Source organism: Culex quinquefasciatus, chromosome 2 (assembly GCF_015732765.1).
Source record: "Culex quinquefasciatus strain JHB chromosome 2, VPISU_Cqui_1.0_pri_paternal, whole genome shotgun sequence".
Lineage (NCBI taxonomy): Eukaryota > Metazoa > Arthropoda > Insecta > Diptera > Culicidae > Culex > Culex quinquefasciatus.
This window is the reverse complement of record NC_051862.1, coordinates 176,490,890-176,514,922: the sequence shown is the minus strand read 5'-3', so window position 1 is coordinate 176,514,922 and position 24,033 is coordinate 176,490,890. Positions and strand designations below refer to the sequence as shown.

General features: G+C 37.5%; 3 protein-coding genes across 6 annotated transcripts; 1 reads left to right on the top strand and 2 right to left on the bottom strand.

The window, feature by feature from the left end:
* The first annotated feature begins 12,612 nt into the window (after window positions 1-12,612).
* LOC6033211 (coiled-coil domain-containing protein 93) lies at window positions 12,613-22,213 on the top strand. 4 transcript variants are annotated; one of them, XM_038255956.1, is made up of 6 exons: window positions 12,613-13,002; window positions 13,060-13,528; window positions 13,593-13,637; window positions 13,695-14,116; window positions 14,171-14,376; window positions 21,743-22,213. In XM_038255956.1, the coding sequence occupies exons 1-6, from the start codon at window positions 12,710-12,712 to the stop codon at window positions 22,132-22,134; spliced, it is 1,827 nt and encodes a 608-aa protein (XP_038111884.1). In that variant the 5' UTR covers window positions 12,613-12,709; the 3' UTR covers window positions 22,135-22,213. The 4 variants fall into 4 exon arrangements, with proteins under 4 accessions (XP_038111884.1, XP_038111885.1, XP_038111888.1 ...); XM_038255957.1 differs by having other exon boundaries at window positions 12,614-13,002; window positions 13,698-14,116; XM_038255960.1 differs by lacking the exon at window positions 13,593-13,637 and having other exon boundaries at window positions 12,614-13,002; window positions 13,698-14,116.
* Window positions 22,168-22,445, bottom strand: LOC119767414 (protein BRAWNIN). The gene has a single exon (XM_038255961.1). It carries the CDS (start codon window positions 22,408-22,410, stop codon window positions 22,222-22,224), a length of 189 nt encoding a protein of 62 aa, XP_038111889.1. The 5' UTR covers window positions 22,411-22,445; the 3' UTR covers window positions 22,168-22,221.
* Window positions 22,362-22,842, bottom strand: LOC6033212 (small integral membrane protein 4). Its single transcript, XM_001843637.2, has 2 exons — window positions 22,566-22,842; window positions 22,362-22,503 (listed from the first exon to the last, which is right to left on the bottom strand). The coding sequence occupies exons 1-2, from the start codon at window positions 22,720-22,722 to the stop codon at window positions 22,415-22,417; spliced, it is 246 nt and encodes an 81-aa protein (XP_001843689.2). The 5' UTR covers window positions 22,723-22,842; the 3' UTR covers window positions 22,362-22,414.
* Window positions 22,843-24,033: the final 1,191 nt, after the last annotated feature.

Below are 24,033 nucleotides of genomic sequence, written 5' to 3'. Positions count from 1 at the left end.
TTCAAACCACTGGTTTTTAAAAAAGCTCAAACTTTTTAAAGGCTTGGTTCGAGGATTGTCAATAAAAGGGAATGTTAATTAGAAAATAGCTATTTATGGAACAAAAAAAAACAGACTGATTAATTGACACCGACTCCAAACAGAAAGCACCCCCTTGAAAAAAAAACCTAGCTAATGAAACGAAAACAACGAACATCGGTGTGGAGATTTCCCGTTTTAAACAGCTTGTCAATTTTGATAAAATCTTAACTGTAATTTTACAACCAGAGAAACAAAGGTTGTTGCTACTTAAATAAAGTGAAATTTTATCTTTTATGGTTTTCCCGAAGCTTTTTGAAGAAACATATTTTGGCTAAGAAAAAAAAAGCAAAGTCAAACAGTTCGTCCAGAAAATTAGATTCTACTTCCTTGTGATTAACAATTGAAAAATGCTTCAATACTTGCATCTAACACCAGTGGGCGGAATACTGTACAGAAGAAGTAAAATACACTTTCGCCGTGTGTGTTTTTTAAGCAGGTTCGACGTTTGTCTGTGTACCTACAACAAACTTGAGCGATTATTTTACATGTTAGGTTTAGCCAGGTATAATGCAGATTTAGTGTACTTTATTTTATAAACACAAAAGCAAATAAAACAACGCGTCATGACCCGGTGAAACGAAATCAATGTGCTAAATAAGAAATCGGTTGACACGACTTTTGTACTCAAATATCACATCCCTCAAATGAACCAAAAAAAAACGATGAATTTGTCAAAAAGTGTTGTTAAAATAAATAATTCTCAAGCTATTTTTTAAAGTTAGAACCAATCCAAATTTTAAGGTGAAAATTTGACACGTTTAATATTTACGTAAGCTTATTTACTATCCAGGTTTCTACCAGTTTCTACCACACTGAAAAAATATTCTATTTTCAGTTATGAGCAATGTAATTAAGCTTCTATCAGTAACCCCATACATCCAATTAAAACGCTGTCAAAGGCAAACTTACGGGAAATTGGACGAGCTTTCCGGTGAAAATATTTTCGAGACTGAAAAATATAGAAATATAGAAATTGCCAAAAACCATAAAAAATCTATATTTTCAACATTTTTATTTTTAAAACCGCTGTATCTCAACATGGATTGGATATAGGACAATGGTCAAAATGGAGACTTTTATGTAAAATTGTCTGAAAAATCGATTCCCAATATTAGTTTTTACATTTTTTTACATCTTAGGTTATTTCCTCAAAAAATTTGAATGAAAAAAAAAATCGTGACATCACCTTGAAATTTAACTTTTAAACTTATAATTTAAAAAATCTCATAGAAATGGCGTGTATTTTTCTTTCAGTATATTTTTTTAGAAAGCCCGTCAAATTTCCTACAAGTTGACATTGGCAAAGTCACATAAAACAAGTCAAACATCCAACCATGAAATTTTCTACAATTTTAAGAGTTCTTTTTTCAATGCTTTTTAAACATCAAAAACTGGATGAAAAATAGTTTTTTAAGCGAATTTTTAGATCCAAGCTAGGTTGTAGGGGTTAATGATGTGTTGACTGAATATTTCAACGTTTTATTTCAAGTTTTTTAAGAAAAATATTTAGGCCGCTGCAAATATTTTTCAAAGTTTATGTCGCACCCCCCTTTAATGTTGGTCCGAAAAATCATTTTTTTCAAAAAACTTCAAAACTTTAATGAAAATTGAAGTTTAATCAACTATAAACAATCTTAAATGCATTTTTCTATTTACATTGATAATCATATTTAGCATGTTTGGGATTGTTTGAAAATGTTTTGAATTTTTTGAAAATTCCAATGTACAGCAAAAGTTATGCTAAAAAAACGATTTTGGCGTATGTCCGGAAGATTGTAAAAAGGGTGGTTTTTGCAAGAAAACCTATCATGTTATACATTTTCAGAAAGGTATTAAAAAGACCTATCCAATGAGCACAAATCATTGGAGATCTGACAATCCTATCAGAAGTTATTAGCACTTTAGTGTTACTTATACACTTTTTGGAGGCGGGATCTTAGATACAGTCGACTCTCTGGTTGTCAATATCCAAGGGACCGTCGAGGAAGAGAATCATCAGTTTACAGAACGATGCAAAATGAAGACTCGATTGAAAATATTTTTTTCTTGATACCCAGCTATGGGAGAGAAACATGGCAACGTCCATCAAACAAAAACAAACTAATGTCAAATACCCTTCAAAGCTTCGTTTCGCCAAGAAAAATGTCTATGCAAGCCATGAGAAAGTGAAATTATTGACAACCGGAAGAAATTTTTAATGCAAACAGAATCCAAGGGACCGTCGAGGAAGAGATCCTTCAAGCAAGGGAAAATATCGAGGAATGAAGATAATTGAAGTATGCAGATTGAAGGGACTGAAGAATTCATCGATAGATGGAGAATTATTGATATCGAGAAGATCGACAGCCAGAGAGTCGACTGTATTTCAATAAAAATGATGTCCGGGTCCATCATGCGACCTGTCGTTTGTTAGATAATCGAAAGACCTTTCAAATGAGCCTAAAACATCAAGGATTTTACAATCTTATCTAAAGTTATTAGCACTTAAGTGTTATTTATACACATTTTGGAGGCCGGATTTCAGATAATGTGATAGAAATATTGTCTGAATCTTCCATGCGAACTATCGTTGGATAGGTTTTTTATCAGACCTTGCCGATGAGCCATAAATTGAAGGTCGGCGAACCCTATCAAACGAAATGAGTAATAAAATTGATTTGTTAAACATATAATGGGGGAATGTTGCTATTTTTACTGAATGTATTGACTTTATGAATGTGAGGAAGGCACCAACCACTTAAAGGTGGATTAAGTAACGTTTTTAATTGAAATGTTGAAAAAATTGCTCGTGATTTCAATTTTTATCAACATTTTTATACTTTTTTGCTCTGTGTTTAGAGCAAAACGCTCACAAAGTTTGACATTTCGCTTTGCGCATGGCAAACTTTCAAACTTAAATCGGCTTTTACTCAGTTGAATCATGAAATATATTCATGAAACTTTCAGGACTGATTGAAAATCATCTTTTTAGTGAATTTGATAAATTTTCTGTAATATGAAATTTTTTGATTTTCTACATGCATGTAACCCCTTCAAATAAAATTAAAACGCCAAATAAAGACAGGGAGATGACGAGGGAGGGGAGAGATCTTTAATGAAAAATATTTTCGCATTCGCAATTTTCAGTGTAAGAACGGGCCTTGACTAGAGATCCTAAATAGGGAGACTGGTCGAAGTGAATTTGACGTACCGTCATCAGGGGTGACATTGGGTCTGGGGGGTGAGATTGGGTCATACAAATTTCAGCATTTTTGTATGACCCAATCTCACCCCCCAGACCCAATGTCACCCCAGATGACGGTACCCAAAAAGACACGAGTTTGACGTATCCAAACGAGCATTTGCCTTTACGCCCAGCAAAACTTATCAGTGTTGCCAAGCTCAAAACATACGTTGCCAGATCGATTTAGCCAGCTTAGACCAGTCTCCCTATTTAGGGTCTCTAGCCTTGACCGATCTTATGCACTAGGTTCCCGACGAACACGCACTGCCCTTACACCTACATCTCACCCTTGCTCTGAGTCAGTACGAGCAACACGCTAGAACACGCTTTGAGTGTTCGTGCCAGGCATGCACACCTTCTTTTCCGGATACGCATTTTAACTCGGCCGGGGGTGGTACATTACGTATAGGGTTTGATGTAAGTATAAGCGCCTCACCATTTATAGTGTGCCTATCAACTTTCATTAAAGCAAAAACTGTTTTATTTTTAGTTTGAATTCAAAAACTAGTTGTTATATTACTGTGTATTGTTTTCTCCTGAAATCTTTCCTAGTGTTGAGTCGTGTTTATATGTTGCTATTTCTTTTGTCACGGTGTTTTGTTACAATGTTTGGTCCTAAGCATGTTATAAAAGTTTACCAAAAGTACAATAGTAATATTTGTGTTAATCCTTAAACCATTCCATAAATTGAGTAAGGGCTCAAACCTCACTTGTTTGAAAAAAAGGGTGAAGATTGAAAACAAAAGACAGTAAAAGAGAATATATTTTATAAAAATCAAGAATCTATAGTAAGAGAATGATGAGCGTATTTTAAAGAATAAAAAAGAGAATGTAAAATTAGACAATAGTTAATAAATAGAGATACAAAACAAGCTTTGATTATAGTAATGATAATTTATAGGACAGATAAAGAATTATTCAAATAAATAAATTCGCAATAAATCAAAAAAGATTAGACAAATGATAAATAGACTTAATATTACTAGTACATTTAGGAAAAGTATAATTTTAAGGAAAAAAACAAAGTTTGTTACAGCAGTATCAATTGGTAAAAAAAGAGTGGAAAAGCTTTGAGAGATAAGAGAATCAAAAGTAAAATCAAAATCAAATGATGGATATTAAATAGAAGAATCAGTGAAGAAGTGAGAATCAGTAGAGCAAAATAGAAATAGGAGATAGGTGGTAGCTGAGAATGCAGAGAAGAGAAAACCCCGTTGTGCGATGTTTCAGGTACATCCACAGCAGTTGACTCAACATACTGCGAATCAAAACAATACCGTCTAGAATCACAAATTACTTCCCTTTCCCACATTGTCGCGTCTTTCAGCCGTCTCGACTATGACCCGCGGTGGTCAAAGGTTTACGATCCGTTTCCACAGGCCACCAGCTAGGTATGAATGCCAAGCCAACGTGGAGGTAAGAAAATAGGACACTTGCAAGGAACCAGAGCTATACTGTTCTGATCAAGATAATTCGGATGATCTAACAGAACTACGGATGTAGTTAGTTGCGCTCCTTCCAGGATGTTCCTTACCTGGACGTCAACCGAAGAGCACGCAACAAGATCAGTACCATTGCATGCTCTTAGGTATCAATCCTTGGCCTGCTTTAATGAAAAATATTTTTTAATTAAAATTAAAATACAAGTAACTTAAAAATATATCAAGAGGCCACTTTCAAATTTGTAATTGTAACTGTAATTTGATTTGGCAACGATATCCTGTTAGTCAGACTTTTTATCAGGGCAAGGAGGTGTACAAACCGGAAATTTAAATAAGGACTAGTAAAATTGAATAGTTACAATATTTTCTTTAATGAGACAGAAAATTTCGTTGAAACTTAAAAAAAAAACATAATTTATATATTGAATTTGATTCCTGCACTAGGGGGTGTACAGAGTCAAAGTATTTACTGTTCGTCGATATATTGACGCTGAAATCAACATACTAGTTAATTTATTGACGAAAATTTGAGCCGGCGTTCCCACCGTGTAATTTTGACCTCGGTTAAATTTGACAGCATACATTTTATAAACAAAAACAACGCAACATGTTCGACGACAACGGCAACAACCACTGGCCGGATTTTCTGCAGTTTCTGTTCCTGTGTGCGAGTGCCCCGACCTTCCAGCTGCAGGAATCGGCGCTGCGAACCCGCCGTTCGATCCGGAGATGCGTTTTTTTTTTATTCTGTTGCACAACAAGGAAGATGCAGCTTGAGCCGGATGTGGAGGACAGTTGGCGCCATTTGGAGAATGCCCTGGCGATGGTGCGCAAGCTGGCGTAAAAGCAAGTGCCCTCATTTGTTCCGCTGGTGCTACAAATGATGACCGGCCTGGATGACGACGAGGAAAAGTCCGTATCGTATGAGATCGAAGATGGCCCTGCTGGACAACGACTAGGTGCAGGACAACGAGTTGAGAAAATTCAACGATCTCGTGCCACCGTAAACAAGATGATCGGAATCCTGATTTAACAGTTCATTAATGTGTGTGTTTCCTCCTGACAACATCATCTGAAGGCAACATTTATATTGTTTTAAATTTCATTCGATCACAATTACAAAATCTGCATTTTGGTTTCTCATTATTCAGTTTAGTTGTAAATGTTCGTTTTTCGTGCTCTCTAACCAGGTCATTTCAGAGGTCACTTCTAGTACGGAAGAAATTTTGCCACACTGTCCCCGTACTTCGAATTCCTGCAAGAAGCGCAAGCGTGGCCTTCTTACTCCAGTTCTCCGCTCTTTGGCCGGAAGCCTAGCACAGTTTTGTGTAATATTCAAAGTTCATCAAGCATCAGCGCATGAGCTGTTCACAGATTCTTGGCACAGTACCAGTTGCCGTCACTCGACTTCCTTTATCTCTAGGTTAATGAAGATCTCGTTGCTCGTTGACAGAACGTCCAGCAGCATGCCGATCTCCGGTGTCCAGCGCGAGTTCTAGTTTGCGGTTTACCCAGGCACTTCTTCTTGATGTTCAATCTCCGCAAGATTCTTCTCGAATCTATCACAGGTTTTACATAATCGCCGCGCCCCTTTATAATCGCTCTCCCCTTGCCCTCGAGTACCAGATTCCGGACCCACTAAATTATCTCCCGCTATTGTATTCTCTCCAGCGAATCTCCTTCTCCCGGTTCAACCAAACCGAGTCCGGAACATTCCCAGATCTGAAAAGAAGACGGTCACCCATGTAGCCACCGATTCTGTGAGGTTTATTAGCCGTATTCTGGATCGAATCCACCGTTGCGACCAAAAACCCGGTGAAAATTGTTTTTCTGTTTCATTGGGAACTTGTTTTGTTTTGATTTTGATGACATTTTGACTGGCCACGCTTCTTAGCTCATGGTGGGTGTAAGGTCCCGGCGTAACGGACGCAGCTTGTTGGCTGCCAGTCATCCTCCCGACCACCCCTGACCTACAGTCCGTCGCCGATTCCTCTGCGGATCCTTCGGAACCTGATTCCGGTACCTCTCGAACCACTCGCGTCGCAACACCACTCCGCGCAACGTGAACTTCCACTCCCCGTTCATCCATGACTGTCAGTCTCTTGTTCCTACTCTCCCGCCCACTGTCGCTCTTCTCTCCCACGACTACCACTGACACACCTCATGTGCCAAGGGTATCACACTCGAAGGGATCAGACCTACAATTCCCCCTTGGTTTTATTTTGAAAGACCTGACCGTTATTCATGCTATAGCGATAAAAGTAATGCCTTTTCTACAATCAACTTTACTTAGGTCGTAACGGAAACAATGATCATTGCTGTAGAATGTCAATAAAACATCGGCTTTGATTACTGTGATGTTTTGTTCATTGTCGAATGGCCATCATTTTTATCTAGTTGAAAGAACGCCATCAAACAAGTATTGGCAGCTGTGTTTTTTTTAGTGTATCACACTGCATGAATCTAATAACTTCCAACTCCTCTAGTTATTTCTGGTATGGTGTTTTTTTGGTATAATTTCTTTGAATTGAACTTAATTTGGAAAGATAAAAACTCATAGAAATATGTCCATTGAATACCTATCGCTCTTCCCTTCTTTTTTCATTTTTTTTTTTTTAAATTCGACATGAATCTCTAACGTTCCTAAAGTATTTTAGAAAATCATACATGTACTTAGTTTAAAACAAGTTCTGACTTATTGTCTAACCATAAGCTCGTATTAATTTAAAATGACTTTGAACTTTTGAAAATCCTGCAATTTTTAATCTCAAAATTGATCAAATGTTCAGCACACTAGATTCAAATATTGTATTTTTGCTAAAGTAAGTTCAATTTAAACTTTGGTAAATTGTTTGTGGAAAATGATAATAACAATATAATATTACAAATCTAACTGTCTACTCAGACAAATTGGCTATATATTCAGATCACATGAATAACACTAATAACAAAATTTATTTCACAAGAAATCATGCCAATGATGTACGCACATTTGTGAAATATATTCAAAATAGTCACTCTAACATCCAACTCATCGAAGCCCTATGCGAATAGTTGAGCTTCTCCAGTGTACTGGATCGTACATAAACAGCAATAACTGAATCTACCCATTAAGTAAAACAACACATAGATACTCAAAACCTATCGTTTAAAAGGACTTTTCATTCCATCAAAACTTTCTTATATAGGCATATCTCCAGATTCTAGACTACCAATGTTATTTATTATTTACATAATTTAACACTATTCAAAATTACATTGTACAGCACAACTCCAAATAAGCATTTCAATATTGCAATACATGAATCTTACCTACACGGTCAGCATCTAAATCCTCATTTAATCCAAACGTTTATCACTCAATTGTATACTCAATCAAATAGTTAATCAAATAAACATTATTGACTCTTACCGTTCTTACTAATAAATTTCATTAAACATTTTCAACGATATAATAATGTTTCGTATCGCATGTTTTTAACACAGTAGGGTGAATTCTCGTCTCGTACAGGTTCAGGACTCGGTCCTTATTCCTTCCAATTTACTAAGTCTCACTATTAAAACAAACTGTTTTGCAATGTTTTGATATCAAATCGCTTGCTTACTTCCCACTAAAAAAACGCTTATTTAAAGCTGTAATCGAAAGTCAAAGTGCTGATATGCCAACATTAGGTGCTCGATACATGGCGTTCTTCTATGTTGTTATCAGCGCCTAAACCCAATCTTCTTCCACTTAATGAATTCTTTAAATAATAAACATTAAATCAACCATGCAAGGCCTAACCTGCCTTTATTTAAAACCATGCTAAATTCGCAGTTGTGAATACAGCTTTCATCATCAGCTACAACTTAACTGTACTTTATTTTTATTCAAAACTAAAAATACCTATTATACAAGAGCCACATCTGAACCGCTCCTGCTGATCCCTAACTCTTCACTTCATCACATGTAACTCTTGTTAAGCCATGGCCGAAATAAACAGCAACTAATTTGAAATTTTTTCTCTTCATAAAAACCCTTTTACTAATGTAATTTTTACAACCCTTCACCACAACTGTCTTTCCAGTGGATATTCACAAGCCATCTCTCCGTCAGGCATGAGTGAACATCCACAACAACATTCCTTTAAATTTCATCAGGCCTTCCAGTGAATATCCACTAACCATCTCTCCGCCAGGTATTATAGACGACATTCACAATCATCTTCTACTTTCATTCTTACTAGTAGATGTTCACAAGCCATCTCTACATCAGGCATTAATGAACATCCTCAAGCCTCCTGTGCACAAGGGCTTCCTGCAAACATTCTCAAATCATATCTATGCTAGGCATTTCAGTGGACATTCGCAAAACCCTTTCCCCTTCCAAATTCCCGGCACATGGTCTTAATACTGATAAAACTACAATAACAAGTTATACTCTCTGATTATCAACTATATATATTAATATCCATGACAATTTCAAACGGTTGACTTATTGTGATTGACTTCAATTCCTGAATGGCTTCAACAACTCCTGAAACACCCATGATTCACACCTTTGTTCATTATTTATAACACATATAAAAACAATTCTTTTAGAACTATTTGACAGTTAGAAAACTGAACCTCCTCAGTACGGAAATCTCCATTCGTGAATTACATACAAAACCCGTGAACAACATTTTATTCACCACCTATAATAATTATAGGGACAACACTATTTTCATTAGTAAACAGCTTTACAACTGAACACTCAACCCGTGAACAACATTTTGTTCACCACCTATAATAATTATAGGGACAACACTATTTTCATTAGTAAACAGCTTTACAACTGAACACTAGACCCGTGAACAACATTTTGTTCGCCACCTATAGTTATTATAGGGACTACTTTATTCCATTCGTGAACAGCTGGACAACTGAACACTTAACCCGTGAACAATATTTTGTTCACCACCTATAGTAATTATAGGGACTACTCTACTTCCATTCGTGAACAGCCGGACAGCTGAACACTTAACCCGTGAACAACATTTTGTTCACCACCTATAGTAATTATAGGGACAGCATTACTTACAATCGCGATCAGCTAGGCAACTGAACACTAGACCCGTGAACAACATTTTGTTCACCACCTATAATAATTATAGGGACAACTTTATTTCCATTCGTGAACAGCCGGACAGCTGAATACTTAACCCGTGAACAACATTTTGTTCACCACCTATAGTAATTATAGGGACTACTTTATTTCCATTCGTGAACAGCTGGACAACTGAACACTTAACCCGTGAACAATATTTTGTTCACCACCTATAATAATTATAGGGACAGTACTATTTCCATTTGTGAACAGCTTGACAACTGAACTCTTAACCCGTGAACAACTTTTGTTCACCACCTATAATAATTATAGGGACAGTACTATTTCCATTTGTGAACAGCTTGACAACTGAACACTCAACCCGTGAACAACTTTTGTTCACCACCTATAATAATTATAGGGACAGTACTATTTCCATTTGTGAACAGCATGACAACTGAACACTTAACCCGTGAACATCATTTTGTTCACCACCTATAATAATTATAGGGACAGTACTATTTCCATTTGTGAACAGCTTGACAACTGAACACTCAACCCGTGAACAACTTTTGTTCACCACCTATAATAATTATAGGGACAGTGCTATTCCACTCGTGATCCTCTTGAAAACTGAACTCTTAACCCGTGAACAACATTTTGTTCACCACCTATAATATTTATAGGGACAACACCATTTCCATTGGTGAATAGCTAGACAGCTGATCTTTTAACCTTTGCACAATCCATTTGAACACATCCTACAGTAACAGGGATAACTTCAGTTTCAATCATGAACAGCTAGACAACTGATCACTTATCCAATGAACATTCATTTCATTCAACACCCGTGAACAACCTCTTGTTCACCACCCGTAAATTATACAGGGACATTTCACCCATGAACAACTTCTTGTTCACCACCCGTAAATTATACAGGGACATTTCACCCGTGAACAACTTCTTGTTCACCACCCGTACATTATACAGGAACATTTTACCCGTGAACATCCTCTTGTTCACCACCCGTAAATTATACAGGGACATTTCACCCGTGAACAACTTCTTGTTCACCACCCGTAAATTATACAGGGACATTTCACCCGTGAACAACCTTTTGTCCACCACCTGTAACAACAGGGACATTTTACCCGTGAACAACCTCTCGTTCACCACACCACATTTCAGCTGAAAACAACCCCTTGTTTACTTCTTGCATTGACATCTGTTGGAATCTGAAATATGTTAAGGTATATTAGTTTTTTTTTAATACACAAAAGTAGTTCTCGAAGCATCAACTAAAAAATGATTTAAGTTAATTGTAGGTCCTCCAATCAGCTCAACTTTACACAATTTAAATTCGTTTTGTAGTATTGAAGAATACAACTCAATGATGTAGATACGCAACTTGTCTTATTATCCTTCGTAACATTTTTTTTTTACTCGAAAGTTGATGAATCATCCTTCAATTCAAATTATAAATTTTAAACTTGTCTTACGTCATATTGTTGAAATTCTTTGTCAAAACCGTTTGGAACTTAACATCAAATAAATTCATTTACTACATTTCAAACTTATCCTACGTCATACGACCGAAGTCCTACGTCAACATTATTTGACTTATCGTTTTATTTTGGATCACTAAACGCACCCATGTTTTGTTTGACGTTTCGCCTTTCTCAAACGACGATCAAACGGTCGAAACTCCTCACAGTATCTCTCCCTCTCCTTTTCTGAGTGCACTCACACTCATTTGAAAACAAAAAAAACATCTTCAAACAATGGCCTGCTTAGCCCTATATTCCATCACACAAAAAAAAATCACTGTTACCTGCGCTTCATCCTCGTCGCCAGATTGTAAGGTCCCGGCGTAACGGACGCAGCTTGTTGGCTGCCAGTCATCCTCCCGACCACCCCTGACCTACAGTCCGTCGCCGATTCCTCTGCGGATCCTTCGGAACCTGATTCCGGTACCTCTCGAACCACTCGCGTCGCAACACCACTCCGCGCAACGTGAACTTCCACTCCCCGTTCATCCATGACTGTCAGTCTCTTGTTCCTACTCTCCCGCCCACTGTCGCTCTTCTCTCCCACGACTACCACTGACACACCTCATGTGCCAAGGGGTATCACACTCGAAGGGATCAGACCCTACAGTGGGATTTCGTCAATATATTAACGAAATGTCGATGCGTTGACCAATTATCTTAGTCTACTGACAATGTATTAAACTATCTGTCCAGCCCCTAGTTCCTGCATCCGCTAGCCCTTCGACCTTATCGCTTAGACAGAGAGTAGGGAAATACTTTTTGGCTTAGATATTGTTTTTATTGACATTTAACATGCATGAGAAAAAGAGCGCTAGTTCAGCAAGCCTGAATGAAGATGGAGTTGGTGTTCGGTGGAGTATTTGCGGTCAATATTTGCTCAATAGTTTGTATGGGATCAGCACGTCAGTTCGTCAGTGATTCTATCTTGACGCCGTGCCTTCCAAGTGATGATGTCATGGGGATATTGTTTAAAGAACATGTTTTAAAATGCAGTTATCGAGGCGAATTTCAGTAACTAAATGAAAATGAATGTGTACAATAAACGAAATTATTCGGCGATATCAGAAGTACTGTTTAGGTGAAAAAAATCAATTTATTATTTAAAAAAAATGATTTTTGGTGACGAGTAATGAACGTTGATAATCCCGGAATCCCAAATCCACCGAAATTCCACCCCTACTCGATTTTGACGTTTTCATGTTTGTGCAACCTGTCAAAATCAGCCGATATCGTTGTTTTTTTCTGACTGATGTTTTGATGCGAGTAAATTTGGGTGGTGCATTCGGGGTTGCGCTGCAGTTTTATGGTTTTCGTGATTAGAAAGGTGTAATTTTCTTGCCCCAAGATGACGTCGAAAAACATCTTCTCGAAGCACCTGCCCAACATCAAGCTCGCGACCCGGTTCGACGCCGACGGCAACGAGATCCAGGTCGAACGCCGCGAGGACGAGGAGCAGAAGCGCAAAGAGCAGGACATTATCGAGGCGCTGGTGGGGGCCGGCTACTACCGGGCCCACATCCAGGGTCTGTCCACGTTCGACAAGATCGTCGGCGGGATGACCTGGTGCATCGAGGCGTGCGACTACGACGTGGACGTGGACTTGCTGTTCCACGAGAACCTGACGATCGGGCAGAAGATGTGAGTGGGGTCTTGTTGAGATATGTTTTTGGGTTTTAATTTGGTTCAATTTGTTAGCTCACTCACGGAGAAGATCGTCGTGGTGCTGCCCAAGATGAAGTGTCCGTTTCAGCTGGAACCGCACCAGATTCAGGGGTTGGACTTTATCAATATCTTTCCGGTGGTCGAGTGGCTCGTCAAGCGGTCCGCGGAGAATCGTAGCGAGAAGGCTGATCGGTTGAAGAAGTTGGCCGCGTCGCAGTTTCAAAATTATTTCACTTTGGGCTCGGATCGGGAAGCCAAACAAGTTCACGGCCGTCAGTTGGGTAATTTGAAGACTGTCGAGGATCGTTACATTCCCAAGAGGCAGTTCCGGCGAACGGAACGAGGTCCGGACGATGTCATGAGTCGGGTGCGGATCACGCTGATGGAGTACGGAACGCGGGATTTTTCCGTCAAGACCAACGTGGACATTGCGGAGATTGATGCGGACGCGCAGGACGAGGACGTGTTTCGAGGAATGCTGCAAAAGACGGACCAGGAAGAGGTACCTTCGTGCATGACTGTGTGTGTGGCTGTTTCTTTTAATTTGCTTTTCGATCTTATTTTAGCTTGATTTTGATCAATTATTCAAAAACTTATCAGTTGCTAAAGAGGTAATTCTTCACCAACTTAAAAAAAATCAACATTTAACAACCTCTCCTCTTCTCAAGCAGCAAAGTCGAGACTCCAAACTGACCGCGGAGGAGCGCGACACCCTGAACCGGCACTACGAGGATCTCAAGCGCGAAATGTCCATCGACACGAGCCAGCTGTCCGAGCAGAACAAGATCAAAACGATTCTCGCTACAAAGCTGGCACTGGAGAAAAAACTGAACCGCGTTAAATCTCACAACGACCAGCTTCGCCAAGTCGTCCAAAGCGAACGCGACCAGCTGGAGCTCGTCCGGCAGGAGAAGGAATCGCTCGAGCAGGACATTAACAACCTGGACAACACGGAAATTAGCGAGGAGAATCGCACGATTGTCGCCCACGTGCAGGAGCTGATCCTGGAGAACGAAAAGATGAAGCAGCACGAGGCGGAGTTTAAGGAGCGCTGCAAGAAGGAACTCGTCGAGTTGCAAGCGAAAATACAGTAAAAATCACAAAATTTCAAAAAACCAAAAAACTTAATTTTAATCATTCACAGAAAAGCGGAAGCCACCACCCCGGACGAGGACATTGCCGAGCATCAGCGAGTGCTCGAGGTCGAGCAGGAGCGCCTCAAAGTGTTGCGGCTGCAGCTGGCGAAGAAGAATCGCGCGTACGTGGCCATCAACCGGCAGCTGGACAACATTCCCGACCGGACCGAGCTGGCGCAGTACCAGCGCCGGTTTCTGGAGCTGTACAATCAAGGTAAGTTTGAGGTGGCTGGCTTCATTTTTTGGCAAAGAACTTTGTCTTAAGGGCTCTATATCCGTGGTTATGTCAGAGGCATAACCAGAATGGTGAAGAACGTACGATGAAATTACGCAGGGTGGCCAACTCTTTAAAAAAAACTAACTTAATACACTTAAGAGGCAGTATTTGTAGATTCTGCTCGGCTTGTTCTAGAGGTCGTATCGAGGTGCTCCGATTTGGATGAAACTTTCAGCGTTTGTTTGTCTATGCATGAGATGAACTCATGTCAAATATGAGCCCTCTACGACAAAGGGAAGTGGGGTAAAACGGGCATTGAAGTTTGAGGTCCAAAACACATGAAAAATCTTAAAATTGCTCGCATTTCCGTAAAACTTCATCAATTCCAACTCTCTTAGATGCATTCGAATGGTCTTTCGAAGCCCTTCAAAATGTGCTATAGACATCCAGGAATGATTTAACTTTTTCTCATAGCTTTTGCAAATTACTGTTAAAAATTGATTTTTTTAAAACCTTAATAACTTTTGGCAACAGCCTCCAACACCCATACTCCCATAGGTCAAAAGTTAGGGAATTTCATGGACTATAAGCTTACGGTATTAACTTTTTGGCCAATCGCAGTTTTTCTCATAGTTTTACGATTTTTCTAGAACAAACATTTTACAACGTTAGTTTTTGCCTTGTAGGCCTCCATAGCGGCACTTTTTGGTCTCAATTTTGTCATATTCGGAACCCTCGGTCAATTTCACGTAAGTTAGAAGTATTGGAGTTGTAATTTTGATTTGAATAATAATTAAATAAAACATTTTTGAAAAAAGAAATAGATTTTATTTACCCTATGATCAATACGTCAAATGCTGTATCAAGTAGGCGAAAACTTGTTTTACCCCTAATCCGACAAAATACTAAATAATATTTTAATTACTTCTAAATGGCATTTTTTCCAATCAAATTTTAAATTCCAACACCTCAATCTAATGTAAAATTTTCTGAGGATTCCGAATATGACAAAATTGAGACCAAAAAGTGCCGTCTTCTTGGCCTACAGGGCAAAAACTAACGCTGTAAAATGTTTGTTCTAGAAAAATCGTAAAACTATGAGAAAAACTGCGATTGGCCAAAAAGTTAATACCGTAGGCTTATAGTCCATGGAATTCCCTAACTTTTGACCTATGGGAGTATGGGTGTTGGAGGCTGTTGCCAAAAGTTATTAAGGTTTTAAAAAAATCAATTTTTAACAGTAATTTGCAAAAGCTATGAGAAAAAGTCAAACCAATCCTGGATGTCTATAGCACATTTTGAAGGGTTTCAAAAGACCTTTCGAATGCATCAAAGAGAGTTGGAATTGATGAAGTTTTACGGAAATGCGAGCAATTTTAAGATTTTTCATGTGTTTTGGACCTCAAATTTCAATGCCCGTTTTACCCCACTTCCGTTTGTCGTAGAGGGCTCATATTTGGCATAAGTTCATCTCATGTATAGACAAACAAACCCTGAAAGTTTCATCCAAATCGGAGCACCTCGATACGACCTGTTTCACATCGGTGAAAAACTCGCTCTTAATATGAGTGGTTTGGACACAAATTTCAGTTTTTTTAGATCCAGAAAAAAGTACATAGATATAACTTAAGTGGTAATAACTTGCCAGTTCTTCAATGTTTTGGACTCGTTGGAAAGGTTTTTCAATTACCTGACCAACGGTGTATTGGATGATAGATCCGGACATCGTTGACATTCATATAAGGGTCATTCCAGCTGAAGCGGAACAGCATTTGAGAATTACCCTCTCCGATCCTGCTCAAATTTGGCAGGGCTGTTGATACTATCAAAACATGCAAGAATCCCGAATTTCATCCAAATCGTACCACCCCCTCCATTTTTGTACCTCCCCGAAAAATCGACTTTTTGGCGATTTTTGTGCGAAACTCCTATTTTCAAACGGCGATAGCTTAGGAACCACAAATCTTAGAAGGTCGGTCTTAGACTCAATTTTGAAGGAAATTGGACGTAGAATCCATTTCTGGGATCAAAATTTTGATTAATTTATTTTTTCTACCTGTATTGCGCAATTGAACACTTTAAACGGCCGTATCTCAAAACACCCCTTTTTTTATTTGACCTCATAATCGTGTTCCCGGCCAATTTTACATAAGAATCACTTATCGACAGAAAGGAATATGTTTCGTTCCAGAGATATCGAATTTTAAAGTTTTGTGAATTTGAGATTACCTACATTAGCTTCATTCGCCGCATCTGCTAGAAGCACTCATGAGCGCTGTTCAATAACTGCTACCTGGTCATTTATTGGAATAAGATATCATATTAAATAATCTTTAGCAAATTGGGCAAAATAAACTGTATAACACTGTAGGCGTTAACGTGAAGACTTCCATCATTGCCATGATTTTTCGTTCTGGATATATTGCGTCGCTATTAATATGTTGACAACATTTCTTTTACAAGTTGTTTAGAATAGTGCCCTACACAAGCTGATTCCTTTTGGTAACGATTATCCCAATAATTGCAAAGTTATGGAAATCGTCATTGATCAATGATTGCCAACTAGGATGTCAATGATTGTACCACAAAATTATAAAAAATTTGAAACACATTTGATTTAGACCTACAATTCTTTCAGTGGCTTTGAGAAGGCAACAACCGGCACATGCTGATTACATTTGGTGCAGAAATTCGTTAAATTGTATTTAGTACAGAACATTTTAGAGTGATGATCAATTTTCTTCGAAAATGATCAAAGGCTTCACCTTAAATCGCAAATGTTTATCCGCTTAAAAAAAATGAGATGGATTTCTATGCTAACCCACAGGATAGAGCAATAACGACACACAGTACATTGCAGAATTGGATTCCGATGCAGCGAGCAGAAAAATGCAATTGATCTTGTAAGTAACTCTGAACAATAAGTGCACGATACATTATTGAGTAAAAAATATGAATTAAAATGAATAAAATTTGTTGATACGTTGTATTCTCATGAAGAACGATCACAAGGAGTAGGAAAAGGATTTCTGGAAGGTATAAAACTGAAAAATGTAAGAAAATCACAAAGTTCAGCTAGTTCCCAAAATTTAGTAGCGATGATTTAGACACCGTCCAAACAATAAAGTTTTTTTTTCTTCTATCATTTCGGATTCTTGGAACACAATACGGCTACTAAATGTACCTTGACCAAAATCATCCATTGAGTAAATGGAGCTGGCTCACAATGTAAAAATCGATTTAATATGATCCATCTTTTGAACCATAAAGCAGATTTTGGGGTTTTTGCTGAATGGCACTATTTTGCTACCGCTCATGACAAAGGCCCTAGTCATGGCCTCGGGGTACTCTAAAACGGTTAGCAACTCGTAAAAAACGGTACATTCAAAATAACCCAATAAATATTCCTTGAACAAAAAAATGATTAAGGTATTAGCTATTTGAAAATTGCGTGAAATTATAAAAATAAAAAATTAATTAATCATTTTCCACAACATCAGGTAGTAATTATTGAATAGCGCTCCTTAGTGCTTCTAGCAGATGCGGCGAATGAAGCTAATGTAGGTAATCTCAAATTCACAAAACTTTAAAATTCGATATCTCTGGAACGAAACATATTCCTTTCTGTCGATAAGTGATTCTTATGTAAAATTGGCCGGGAACACGATTATGAGGTCAAATAAAAAAAGGGGTGTTTTGAGATACGGCCGTTTAAAGTGTTCAATTGCGCAATACAGGTAGAAAAAATAAATTAATCAAAATTTTGATCCCAGAAATGGATTCTACGTCCAATTTCCTTCAAAATTGAGTCTAAGACCGACCTTCTAAGATTTGTGGTTCCTAAGCTATCGCCGTTTGAAAATAGGAGTTTCGCACAAAAATCGCCAAAAAGTCGATTTTTCGGGGAGGTACAAAAATGGAGGGGGTGGTACGATTTGGATGAAATTCGGGATTCTTGCATGTTTCGATAATTTCAACAGCCCTGCCAAATTTGAGCAGGATCGGAGAGGGTAATTTTCAAATTTGAACTTTTTCGTGCACAGTTGAGATGGAATGACCCATAGTTTGCCTTGAGAATGCATAATACATCACACCATTAAACAAAATTTATTGATTATTGGGTCGCATCATCATCCTCTATGTTGAATCCTGGCCATTACCCTTACCCACTAACAAAATCCCAAGTAGAAGTAGTTTTCCGGCACACGTGGGGGTGTGGATATCGTATAGAACCCACCCTTTGTAGCAACCTGTGCTAACTAACATTCCCGTCCCAATCCCCCGAGATCTACAAACTGACATGGCGGGCGCCGTTGGTGGCCAACGACTGTTACCTATTTGCTCCAGATCTAGTTTAAATGATCTTGATGTTTTATCTTTTCAGCGCATTCATACATGCTGTTGATAAGGGAAACATCATTAGATCGTTCAAGCGTATGGTCGGTTGTATTGATAGGATATTACGGTCCTGTTCAGCAACGGAGAAGGACAACCATGGGTGGTCTCTCATGCTCATGCTCATGCTCACAGTTGAGATGGAATGACCCATAATTAAGATCCGGATATATGTGAAAACACATGTTTATACATAACTTTTAAACTACTTATCGAAACTTCAAACAATTCAATAGCGCAGTATGGGACCTTAAACTAAGGCACAAACCGATAAAACCTGAAAAAAATCGGAAATTCGACTGACAAACCTGGAAAATATTTTAAGTTTAGTGAAAATTCAACAAACGTCTCTTAAATGAATTCAACATGTTTTTTTTTCTTTTCTATGCAAGTAATATTCTAATTATTCTAAACAAATATTTCGGAAAAAAAACTGGTTGTTTTGTGTAATAGACTCAAGCTACTCAGCTTTGGATTTATTTCTTTTGAGTTTGTTGAGTATATATTTTTTCTTTAGCGAACTTGTTTTCAAAATTAATTTAAAAAAAATAATAGCATTCAAATTTCCCATCAAAATTGCTTCCTAGGTTGAAATTTTAGTTTTAAATTTCCAAAAATTATAATTTTCAATTTCTAGGTAATTTTCCGACATTTTTAAAATAACATATAGTTTGTTTTACTCAGGGATGCCATATTTGAAGATTTTCGAGCACAGGCTCAATGCTCAAACGTATTGTTTTGCCATGTTATTCGATGATTTTTAATTAAATGAATAACTCACGAAAAAGATAACAATGTTTTGCTTCTTTTACCAAAAACAGATTTGTAAAATATTATTTTGCCATCAAGTTAAACTCATTTGCGTTTTTGTGATGTGCCCGAAAATATTCAAAATCTGGCATGCCTGGTTTTACTGTCAAAAAGTAACTTTCAATACAATCACTTCTAGGTGGATACAATGTGAAAACAAAAAATGATTTCCTGTTGGTTTTGGTTAAAAATAGTTTGACTTAATTTCGGACGTTTTCGGAAAATAACGAGTTGTTCAAAACATGCAATATGTACCAAATTATTCTTCTTGTGACGTATTTTGCGCAATTACGTTTTCATGTGAAAAAAAAATATTGGGTTATTTTTTTACCCTAATATTTTTTCTAGAATTCATCTTGTCAATAACTACAAATTTGCCCAAGATACTAAATCGATCAGAAAAAAAAAATACATGGTAAAGATTTTTAAATATTTTAAAACATAATTTTAATCTTTTTGCTCTTTGAGTGTTTTGGAACCGCCTTTAGTCAGGGGTATTTAAAAACACCCAAAATGCGAAAAAAGGATAGTTTTGTTCATGGGATCTTTAACCTTAAGGAAGTATTAGACTACGGCAAACAAACAAAAAAAACTCGCACTTGACAGTTTTTCTGCTTTGTTTGTTTACCTGCATTTGTTTGCAGAAGCGTCAGCCTGCCCATTTTGCCTTGTTTGCGAGTTTGGCAACCTGTAAAACATGAAAAAGTGCGAGTTTGTCATAGTCTAATAACTCCTTTATGAAGGGGGAGGGCAAATGGTATTTACATGTGAATGAAAAAACTGTTTTAAATTGCATTTTACAGCAGCACAGTTCTTTTGCAATCGTTAGTTTTCAAAATATCAAAGTATCGACGAAACATTTGTATTCGTAAAAAATCGTAAATCGGAATTTGACAAAAATTCTAAATATTTTTGATTAAACTCAAATAAGCTTAATATGATTTCAAAAGCAGGAAAATTCATTTAAAATTATGTTTTAACAAAAAAAATATAATAGAGTTTTTGAGGCATGAGGCAATTTCTAAAAAGAGAGAAAACTAGAACAATCCAAAAATTTAAAAAAAAAAATGATCTCAAAAATACATAAGATTTTTCTGGTTAAATTAAAAAATCAACAAACTTTTTAAGTTTTTGTTCTTTGTTTCAATAGGAAATGAAAGGAAAATGACAAAAAGTTAAAAATAACAGAATTTTGTTTTTTTTTATTTACAAAACATGCTTGAAGACAGCTTTATTGCTTTGAAATAATCAAAATATCGAAGAGTTCATGCAAAAAAATAGTTTCCCTTATATTTTTATGTATTACATCTAAAAAAAATATGTTGTTTTATTAGTTTGTCAGTATTTTCATGTTTCAATTTAATTTCAATAAAAAAATCAATTTAATAAGAATCTCTAACTTTATGCTAAATTTTGAAGAGACTATTTCTGGAGTTCAGTTAACAAAAATTTGATGTTTTGCTTTTTGGGCGAAAAAAAAGGGAAATTATGTTTATTGGATCATTAACAAAAATCTCCAGAATTCTTTGAACATATTTGTAATGGCCTAAATTTGAAATGTTTTTAATCTATTTTAAAATTTTAACAAATTCAATATTTTTTGGATATTTTCAAAAAGCAAAAAAGTTTTCCAATTGAGAAACGTTTGGGTTTCATTTGCCAGTAAAGTTTTCCGATAAGGCTGTTGCAATTATTGTTCAAAGCGAAAAAATAGGGGGTAAAAAAAATTTCTTTCAAAATATTTTAACATTTCAATAAAATTTTGAGTGCAATCAACTAAAACAATTTAAATTGCATTTCCTTACGTTTATAATCATTTTTGACATGTTTTTTTTTAATCAGGTTTGTTGAAAAATATTTTCAATTTTTTGTGAATTTTTGATGTACAGCATAGCACTGCAGATTTTTTGTTTCGATTTTTTTCAAATGATGCTCTAAAAATTACGAATTCTTCAATTTGAATTTTTTAAGGGAATATAAAGGAATCTTTTGCGCTAGAGTCAAGGATCATCTCCTAAAACATACAACATAAATTGAAAATTAGTTTTTTGGAAGTTCTGTTCAATTTAGTTATTTATTGAGTAGTCACAGCAAATTAACGTTAAGGTGCTGATGAGCCAAATTAGATCCCCCATGTTTGTTCTCTTCCATTCCCCAGTAAGCGCCAAACACCGCGAAACCAAACAGTTCTACACGCTGTACAACACCCTGGACGACACGAAGCTATACCTGGAGAAGGAAATGTCCCTGCTGAACTCAATCTACGAAAACTACGGCAACGCAATGCAAACGTACAACTCGCGAGAACAATTCGTCCAGCAGTTCGAACAGATCGTCGAGGGAGTTCGCGTAAACAAGACAAAGGTCCAAAAGAAGTGCGACGACGAACGCGCCAAACGGGACGCCCTGAATGCCCAACTCCTCGCGCTAGTCGAACAACAGCGAAAGTACGCGGCCACCGTCAAACAGCTGACGGCCGAGTGTCAACGGAACGAAATCCTGCAGGCAAAGCTGCAGCAGGTTCAACCCAAATCGAGCCAGGGCCAGTGATTATCACGCATTACAGATTTAATACACCCAAGCGTGTAACGTATTGTGCATTAAATATACATTTTTATTATCCCTCTCGCCCCGCCTCTAATTACCTTGCCCTTCCGGTGCGTCGACCTTCCGTAACCGTTGCGCCTTAATTTCCCGGTCCACGTAATAGTTGAGGTCCTTCAGCGGGTTGTAGTACCGGTGCACCAGCTGGGAGCCGGCAAACATGGCCAGCATTGCGGCGGACGTAAACTTAAGGTACTCCTTCATGGACACTCCGGCCGGCATTTTGTTAGCCGCTTTCCCGGATCGGTTCCAGCTGGTGCAATCGAAGTCGCTCCTCGACAATGTCCTTCGCCTGGCGCTTCTTGAAGGTGTTGTCTGAGAAGGAAGCAACGTGTCATCGTCAAATGTAAATATAATCAAATGTTAAATTAACTCACAAAAATTAGTATCGCCCACCCTCCAGTGGATCATGGAAAACTCGAGCGTTGCTCCAAGTCCGAAGAACAGCGGCAGGAACCGATAAATCCCGAGTGTTTTCTTGCCCGGCCACAGGTCCAGCAGACGCTTGAAAGAGGAACTACGGCGGATACGCATTTAAAATCGATTATAATTTAAGTTATAACACGATTAAACTGAAATCATTGCACTTTTGCGGTATTTTTACATAACAACGTCGTCGCGGTGTGCGCGAACTGCGAAGGAATCGATTTGTTTACAAAATAACGCTTTGACAGTTGGTGTCCCGGTGGAAAAAGTTTGGTGGAGAGTGTGGGGAGGAATAAGTGCTCGAATCTCTTGGCAGCAGATTCCGGGATTTTTTGAAGTCTGTCTTCTAAGATTTTGGAATGGTACTAGAAATTTAAATTCTTAAATTCTTAAATTCATAAATTCTTAAACTCTTAAATTCTTAAATTTTAAATTCATAAATTCTTAAATTCTTAAATTCTTAATTTCTTGAATTAAAAAATGGAGCATTTCCATTCGAGCAGTTTTTGCTTTTTCTACAATGTATTTCTTATGGAGCGAACTGTGGCAAATGGGCAGTATTCATGATTGCTGAGAGTCGCAGGACTCTCACCCTTTGCTATTAGTAAGTATCCAGCAAAGCAAAGGGTATAGCATGCATTTGATACTGTCAACTCCCATTCGGCTGTGTTCTCGTCGCTGTCATGTTGTAAACTGGAGCCGAGGGAGGTCCTGTTGTGAATTCTAGTTGGAGGTGGTCCGAAGATCATTGAAGAATGTAGAATTCGCCATCACCCAAGACACGAAGGCACGAAGGATAGACCATGTCTTGGGGGGTGAAAGCATGATAGGATTTAGTGATAATACCACAATTTAATATTTGTCTTTTTCTCTTTTATTTCAGACAAAATGTCTGGTCCGAATCCAAGGTGTTGCAGAAATCTTCCACCAAACAGAATGGGGTCTTCCTTCTATCATTTCCTGTATTTTGAAAAAGGTGGTGCCCCGAATGTGGACATATAGTTTATCACATTTACTCCATACGGTGTGAACGTGACATGCTGTATGTTTGCTCTTGGTGCATTGGCTATTTTCAAAAACAAGCTAAATTTTTCTTATTCTTTTAAGATAAAATTTAGTAAAATCTATTTATTTTGCTATTGCTATAACTTGTCTCTTACCCCATAAACTTTAACTACTCAATTATTCTAACTTGGCATCGCTATACATTATTGTAGAAATGTAACTGCTGAAAATAATTTGGTAAGAAATTTGGGCATAACTGTTTATATGATTTAAGGTACGTTCAATCTATTTTAATATATGTATATGTTAACTATTCAAGTTTGTTTGTCTTGTCCCATATTTTACAACTTCATTTGTTTTTTAGTAAACTTCTCGTTACAAGTTGGTAGTTCTGTCTAGTAGCAATAAGAAAGG